General features: G+C 34.3%; 1 protein-coding gene and 1 pseudogene across 1 annotated transcript; one reads left to right on the top strand and one right to left on the bottom strand.

The window, feature by feature from the left end:
* Positions 1-309: 309 nt before the first annotated feature.
* On the bottom strand, positions 310-1,398 carry LOC149031308 (histone-lysine N-methyltransferase SETMAR-like). The gene is made up of 3 exons (XM_089176351.1): positions 1,001-1,398; positions 488-772; positions 310-328 (listed from the first exon to the last, which is right to left on the bottom strand). Exons 1-3 carry the CDS (start codon positions 1,396-1,398, stop codon positions 310-312), a joined length of 702 nt encoding a protein of 233 aa, XP_089032477.1.
* A 4,235-nt stretch (positions 1,399-5,633) lies between these two features.
* LOC149031307 (histone-lysine N-methyltransferase SETMAR pseudogene) lies at positions 5,634-6,894 on the top strand (annotated as a pseudogene).
* The last annotated feature ends 1,583 nt before the right edge of the window (positions 6,895-8,477 follow it).

Genomic DNA, 8,477 nt, shown 5'->3' with positions numbered 1-8,477 from the left:
GACTTTTAATGTGAAATGTAGCAAAGTGTTGATATTCCCAAGGTGTCGAGGTAAACGCCGAAACATTTTCGCCGTTTTATTGTTACGATATGATCTTTGTCCTACACTTTTCTCCTCATTTCTTCTGTTTTGTCAACAACAGTGATCAAAGCACGATTTTTAGTTAATTGTTCCTTTTTGAATGAGTGACTGAATGTAATTTCTGGCTTATAATCAGGTTTTTCTTCATAAATTCGCTCTGCTGTCGGCAAGATTAATACTGGAGTAAAAAAAGTCACGTATACGTGACAGCAGCTGGCAGTGTTAACATTATATACTGTTCTTAAAGCTGTTCACATATAAAAATAGAAATGAAAGTTATAAATACGCCATTATATATGCATATGCAAGTATTAGGGAGACCGAAAAGAATCAAAACTTGTCTTTGATTACGAAAAAAATAATATATTTAAAGATAAACTCCACTTTTTTTTCTAACACCATATACCAGCAATAAGGCTGTTGATTGATTTTATTTTTAAAAGCGGTTACTCCATTGAAAACCTTTTCCAAGTTGGTTTTCACTTCTCCAACATTGTTAAAGGTTTGATTTCTTAATATACGTTCTAACGAATTAAAAAGGAAATCCGACGGCAAGAAATCTGCTGAATAGGGTGGAGGAGGTAAAATTTCCAATCCAAGCTCCTTAATTTTTTTTTGTACTACTTCTGCAGCGTTTCGCCCTGCGTTATCTTGTTGAAGGATCCAGTTTTTTCCATTAACCAAAACAGATCTTTTTTTTATTAACTCATGTTTCATTCGTTCGAGTTGTTCGCAATACATTATAGTTGTAACGGTCTGAACAGGCTCGAGCAATTCATAGTGTATGATTCCAAAAGTATCCCACCACACACAAAAAAGTCTCTTCTGTATTGTTAGTGATGGTTCAGGTGTTGAAACAGATGCTTCTCCCGAAGAAAGCAATTGTTTTTCTTGTACAGAAAAGTTGAATACTACTCACCGCTCATATCCAATAATCAGTCGTTGCAAAAACGGATCGGCTTCATGCCGAGACAAAAGAGCCGCGCAGATGGTACGCCATTGATCGAGCACCGTCTCCATCAATTCTTCAGGAACCCACATTCCTTTTCTCCACACTCTTCCTATGCTATGAAGATCTTTATAAGTTGTCCTCACTGAAACGCCCATCTTCAATGATAATTCCTTAACTGTTTGAAAAGGATTTGAATCGATCAACTCCTTCAAAAACTCCAACTTATCAGAATTTTCCATTTGTGGGGCATCTTTAAGATTCCTATTTCCATTTCGAAACTTACGAAACCATGCATAACACTTCCATGTTGTCAAAACATCCCCATAAGTATCGTTAATTTTGTTCACTGCTTCGAAACAGTCCATTCCTTCATCGAACAAATATAGCATATATTGACGTAAGTTTACTTCTTCTATTGTTTGCTTTGTCATAATTTCTCCTTGGGAAAATAAGAATTTGTTAACTGAAAAATAAAAGTTACAGCCAAGATTTAACGTAATAACAAATTGTCCGTGTTTCCAGGACCGTGTCTCGACACAAACCAAATTGAAATGAGTTCATCGAAGAAATTTTGATTACAGTTGATCCTTCTAATACATGTAAATACAAAGATAGGATTGAGTAAACGTACTCCTGTAAATTAAAATTTTTTTTTGATAATGTTTATCAACTAAATAAATCTAGTTTAGCCCTAAACTAACTTTATTTCAAATATAAACATTGTTAAATCTATGATATATTGTACATAAAACTAGTACGCATTATATTTGAAAAATAAACAGTTTTTATAAAACCTGTTTGAATTGTTTTTCTAGTTTTATAACCCCTTAAAAGCAAAAACAAAATCTTAAACCCCGTTCAAAAAAATATCAATTTTTTTTTTAAGTAAAAAATTCAATTTTGAACATTGTTTTTGCAAATAAATTAAAAAAATACAAAATAATGAAAATTTTTATAGCAGCATAGAATACAACGCCGTTTGAGTTAACTCGAGCGAGGTTAACTTAAAGGTTTAAACAAACATTGTAGTTTTTTTAAAACCACTCGGTTTTTCATTTATAGTATTATCATCATGAGTGGCTAGACTGTTTAATAAGTTTTGCGGTTCGATAAAAGAAAGCGTTGCTATTACCCTATATTTTTTTTATGTTAGTACTCTCTTCGTATGAACGAATGTGAAGTTTTATTTCAATCTGTCAATTCATTTTTTGTTTACAGGTTATTTAGTATCGACGTGTTACAGTATTTTCTTACGATGGAAAAAATCAAGTATCGTGCAGTGATTGAATTTTTATTTTTAGAAGGTTTAAAAGGAAAGGAAATCTATAAACGAATGTTAAAAGTGTATAAGGACTAATCGGCTTTAATAAGTACAGTAGAAAGATGGGTTGCTGAATTTAAGCGTGGTCGTACAAGCCTTGAAGACAATCCATGTCAAGGACTTCCACAAACAGCAACAAAACCGGAAATCGCAGAAAAATTACAGGATATTGTATTGGAAAATCATCGAGTGACTGAAAGAGATTTAGTAGAAGCCCTAAGCATCTCATTATGCAGTGGAAGTAATATTTTGACTGAAGTATTGGGTTTCAGAAAGCTGTGTGCACAATAGGTGCTGCATTCGTTAACAATGGAACAAAATCACATTCGAATGGGACTTTCCCAGCAGCATTTAGAGCGTTTTCAAAAGGATAAAGTGGATTTTGTGCGTCCATTCATCACTATGGATAAGACTAAGGTCTATTACAATGATCCTGAATCAAAACAAGAGGCTAAAGAGTGGTTTGAACCTTGTTCTTTGGCTCCGAAACGAGTTTGTGTCCAAAAATCGGCCAAGAAGGTGTTAGCATCCGTTTATTGGGATGCGAAAGGAATTGTGTTTGTGGATTACTTGCAAACTGGTAAAGCAATAAATTCCTAATATTATAGTAACCTTTTAGACCAGCTGAAGGAAAAAACTCGTTTTGAAAAAAAACCCGGTTTGCAGAAGAAAATAATTCTTTTTTATCAGGACAATTCACGGTGTCACAAGAGCATTTTGACAATGGATACAATCCATGAATTAAAGTTCGAAATATTTGAGCATCAACGGTATTCACCAGATTTGGTCCTTAGCGACTTTAATCTGTTTTCAGACATAAAAGAAATCATGCGTGGAAAGCGTTTTTCATTAAAAGATGAGTTCATTACAGCTGTGGAAGCGTATTTTGCAGCCCTTCCAGATTCACACTTTAGGGATGGAATTCATTAATTGGAGTCTCGTTAGAACAAGCTAGTCCGGGAGCTAGCAGCGTCGGAAAAATAATAATTTGGGATAAGCTGATTTTTTGATATGTCGTTCTTCTTGATCTTTCGGTTAGAACCTGCACTACTTGGTTGGCCGTAGGTCTTACGTTTACTAGTGCGCATCCTACCTGTACAGGTAATAATCCTAGATTTTAAAAGAATGTTGAGAAGCCTTATTTTCTATTTATTGACTTTAGATAGATTTATCAAACATAAATTTTTTATTGCTATGCACTTTTCTCATTGCTAAATATCTGCCATATGCAATTTTTCGTTTTTTTAAATAAAAAATTAAAAGTATCTTGGTATCCATGTAATTTTATTATTATTTTATTTAAGTATACAGAAACCTAAAATTAATTTGACAAGTGTTTATTCGCTTGTTAAACCTAGAATAAGAACGACAAACTTATGAAAAGTATTGCAGTATAATGCTATAGTTAGAGAGAGACAGTTCAGAGTGCAAAAGAGATAGACAGCCACGGTGGTGCAACTGACAAGTTTACAAGATGTTTTTCAGTACCACAAATCTTTTGTAGACGATAAACTTTATATTTCTTATTTTTTATAATATTCAATTTCTGTGAAACAGAACCTGCGATAAGCCTATGAAATAAAATATCATATAATACGATAGGCAGCAGATATAAGGTATTTTTTACGTATAGATTAAGAAATTCCAAAGGGCCATAAATTCCCAAACTATCTCAATGATCAAAGGAACATATGGTGCGATGAAAACCCTTTATATAGTGTCGGGACCCTTTGAAGAATTTCAGATTCCTATGTAAACATATGCGATATACCATAAGAAAAGTAACATTCCGATATTTTAGATCATGCTTCTTTATGCATTGTTTCCCTTTCCCAGAAACATAAGATTTTCCTTCGGGAGATCCTGATGGGTGGACCCTTCTACTATTGGCCAATAAGTCCCATTTAAGTTCTTCCCTCTCCAAAGGGGTGTAACTAACTTATGTATAAAACCCTTGAAATAACGTAAGAAGCGTTCTGTCCATTAAGTACTCTTATCTGTAATACACATTGTCTGTTATACATCATACATTTATACAGACCACATCGTACAATTGTAAGACTCGAGTTAATAAATTATTGTTGTAAAGAAGTGCCTTTAGTATACTACAAAACCACTTACACTGTATCAATTTACCGTCGTGAGACTTTCCGTACATTCACGTATAATTGCATCTTAATAACGGTATGCTAGTTTGAAACGGATTCGCGTCAGCATAATATATAGTGCGCGCGAACTAAAGTTACATGTTTATGTTCGTGTTGTAAGCAGAATATATTGCTGATAAAGGAGATAAAAAATCATTACAAAACTACAAATCCCAATAAAAAAATTTTAACATAAAAAATAAAATAAAATTAGAATAAAATTGAGTTACAAAGGAGGAAATTAAAAGTACATTATTAAAAATTATTTTTAAATTTTGTAACAATGGCCAGTGATAAAATGAGATGTGTTTTTTGCAAAGGGAAAAATGATGAAATAGTAATTTTCTTGGGTGAAAAACTAAAGAAATGCCAGGAAGTTTTGAAAATACGTGTGAAATATAAATTAAAGTACAATGACACCGAGTTGCCTACACAAGTATATAACACAGGTGGATATCATAGACAAAGTTACAATAATTTTATACCTTCAATGGCAAAATACGATGATTTATCGTCAAAAACAAATTATGGCTCAAACAGTGAGATCGGATGGGAGGTTGCCTCTTCAAGTTTAGATAGTCAGACAACGTTAGGAGGTGTTGCTTCCAGCTTTACTTGTGATTTAAATATCAACGAAAATACCGTTTGTAATGAAATTTCTGACACTTAAATTGAAGATATTGAAACAGGTCGACAACTTAAAAAAGTTTGTTTTTTTGTGATAAAGATCGTTGCCAGAATAAGGGTAGACAACAAAATCTTCATTCGTCAAACAATGCAAAATTTGATGAAAAAATCATTGAGTGGATGGAGAAACTCAATAATGATGAGTTGTTACAGAAAATTAATCGTTTAAAATCTACAAATAGAAAAATTTTTTATCATCATTTGTGTGAGCTAAGATATTTACATGATTATAATAAAGTAGTTTCAGACATTCCATGTACATCTTGGCATAAAAATCGTAATTTCCATAAGGATATTTTTAATCGTATCGTGTCAACAATAGAAGAAGAATTTTTAAAAAAGAGAAAATGTGTATTGTTATCATCTCTTTCTGATACGTACAATAATGAGTTAAAATAAGAGTAGAAATTTCAGTCTCAATTAGATATTAGTTTAATATTAGGTTGGTGCGTATGAAATGTCGGATTCTCTTTACATGCGGACGTTTGTCTCCCTGTTTTCGTTATACTTTTGTCTTTGGCATAACCTCATTCATAGTCGTATTGTCCATTGCCAGAGACTCATTTCAGCAAAATAGGTTTTCTCGAAGGTCTTCCCTTTTGTTATTTCTTTTGAGTTTATTGCCGATATGAATTCTGCCGACATTCGCGTCATTTTCTTATATGAGTACAAACTTGGTAATAGTGCTGCAAAAGCTGCACGCAACATAAACCAAGCGTTTGGGGAGAATACGGTTAACGATCGGAAAGTGCAGCGTTGGTTCGAAAAATTTCGGACTGGCGATTTTTCACTGCAAAATGAGCCGCGCGGAAGACCCAAAACGTCTGTGAAGAATGATGACCTGAAGGCTCTAGTGGAAGCGGATCCAGCCGTATCCACGAGGGAACTTGCTATCAGGATGAAAGTTGACCATACAACGATATTGAGACACCTTTCTGAGATTGGCAATGTTAAGAAGATGGACAAGTGGGTACCGCACGCACTGACAGAGCGAAATAAGCTGGATCGGTTAAACGTATGCTCATCATTGCTAACCCGATTTCACCGAGAGCCATTTTTCGATCGGATCATTACGTGTGACGAAAAATGGGTTCTTTATGACAATAGAAAGAGGTGTGCTCGGTGGATTGAGAAGGATGAGGTTTGTGCCCATACTCCAAGGCCATCGCTTCATCCACGGAAGATTTTGATCACAGTTTGGTGGAACGCGGCTGGGGTAATCCATTATTCGTTCCTTCGACCTGGGGAGACAATTACGGCCGAAAAGTACTGCCAGTACATTGATGAGATGCACGATAAGTTAAAAATTGTACGCCCATCGCTTGTGAATCGGCATGGCCCGCTACTGCTCCATGACAACGCTCGGCCGCATACATCGCACAAAACAATTGCGAAACTGAACGAACTGGAATATGAAGTTTTGCAGCATCCACCATATTCACCGGATCTCTCGCCGACCGATTTTCATTTTTTCAAGCATTTAGAGCTGTTTTTAAGGGGCAAACACTATGAAAATGAAGACAGTCTAAAAAATTTGATATCAGAGTTTATTAATTCTAAAGACCAAAATTTTTTTAAGACAGGCATCTACGCTTTAAAATCTCGTTGGGAGAAGTGTATTGAAGCGAATGGAGCATACTTTGATTGAATAAACAGCTTTTGAAGAAAGATATGCAGTTTTATACAATCACTTAAGAATCCGACATTTCATACGCACCAACCTAATAACTAATCATTACCTTAAAGAAAAAATACGAAAATATTTCAAGAAATCAATTAATATTGCATCGAAACAAAAGAAAAAAATTATTATTCACAATGATTGCAGTTTATTAGAAGATGATTTTACAAAACTTGAAGAAGACAACTTCATTAATAAAGTGGCATTAATCTTGCGAAATGCTATTTTAAAAATAAAAAAATCGAAATTACCATCTAAAATTAAAACAAGCGACTTAATTTCTGGTGAATGTGTGATCCCTGACAAATTAGATCGATTTTTCAAAGTATTGGTTGGGGGTACAGATATTTGGCGCAGAGATAGTCTAAATTGTAATAGATTAAGTTTCTCAATAGCTGCTGATGCGATTTTTTGTGTAAGTAATGGTACAGTTAAACCATCCGAACACATCACTCTTGGTATGACTATAAAAAGTCTAACAGGTAGTAAGAAAAAAATAAATATTTTAAATAGATTTGGACATTGCTGTAATTATACCACTCTAGAGGAATTGGAAACTGAAGCAACAATCTCATCCGTTCATCAATCCCAAGTTTGTCCTTTAGACATTATTCTAAATCCCTCACTATGCACAGTTGTAGCCTTCAACAGTTTCGATAAATACGTTGACACCTTGAATGGAAAAGAAACTTTGGATGATACTGTGGGGATTATATACCAAAACATTGATAATAATTCCTATAGTGGAATGAATCAAGATGATAATGCAAATTCAGAAAATTTGTCACCACCACAAAAGAAAAGACGATCATTAAAAAAAATCACTCCTGATGATAAACCCTATGACAAGCGAATAAAGATGGTAGGTCGCTTAACACCAGTCCAAATCGATCAACCACCTCCACCCAAAAATCTCTCTTCATTACAAACAATTGATCTATTGCATTTGCTTTTACATGTTTTTCACTTGCCAAATACACAGTGGTAGCGTACACAATGGAACAAGCACAAAATGTTGGTAAAGAATGTGATCAAACTTATGTGCTAGTCACATATGACTTAGCAATTGCTAAAATAGCTTATAAAGTTCAAGCAACAGAAGGCCTTAAGTTTAGTAATCTTTTCATACATCTTGGCTCGTTTCATTTAATGATGGCTTTTTTTAATGTTAAGGTATGGCTGACAAATAATACCGCAGAGTTAAGATAGAAAAAGTAGGATGTAATATTTATTATAAGATACAGTGAAAGAGTAATGTACTGCAAAACTAGCCCAGAGCTAGACCAGATACAGACAAAGCGAGGGCGTACCAGCGCCCTGTACAAAGGAACTGTACGGCTCGTAGGAGAAGTAGGGATAAAGAGTAGAGAAAGCAGAGTGAGAAGACATAACGTCTTATATGTACGCTATTCTTAACATTTAAAGCAGTTGGAACTTTTATCAATGAGTGCGGACTATCTCACATGATGATTGAGAGTAAAATCATCGCTTCGGGGTCTGTGAATGGAATAATTGAAGGTAAACAATTCAATCGTTGAAAACGTCTACATCCATTAATGGCATTAGGCCTACAAATCCTACATTTCGTTCAATTTTTAAAAACCAAGC

This window comes from Polistes dominula, unplaced genomic scaffold, assembly GCF_049000335.1.
Source record: "Polistes dominula isolate Pdom_NZ unplaced genomic scaffold, Pdom_raw_medaka contig_363, whole genome shotgun sequence".
In the NCBI taxonomy this organism is placed as follows: domain Eukaryota; kingdom Metazoa; phylum Arthropoda; class Insecta; order Hymenoptera; family Vespidae; genus Polistes; species Polistes dominula.
This window is presented reverse-complemented; position numbering and strand designations above follow the sequence as displayed.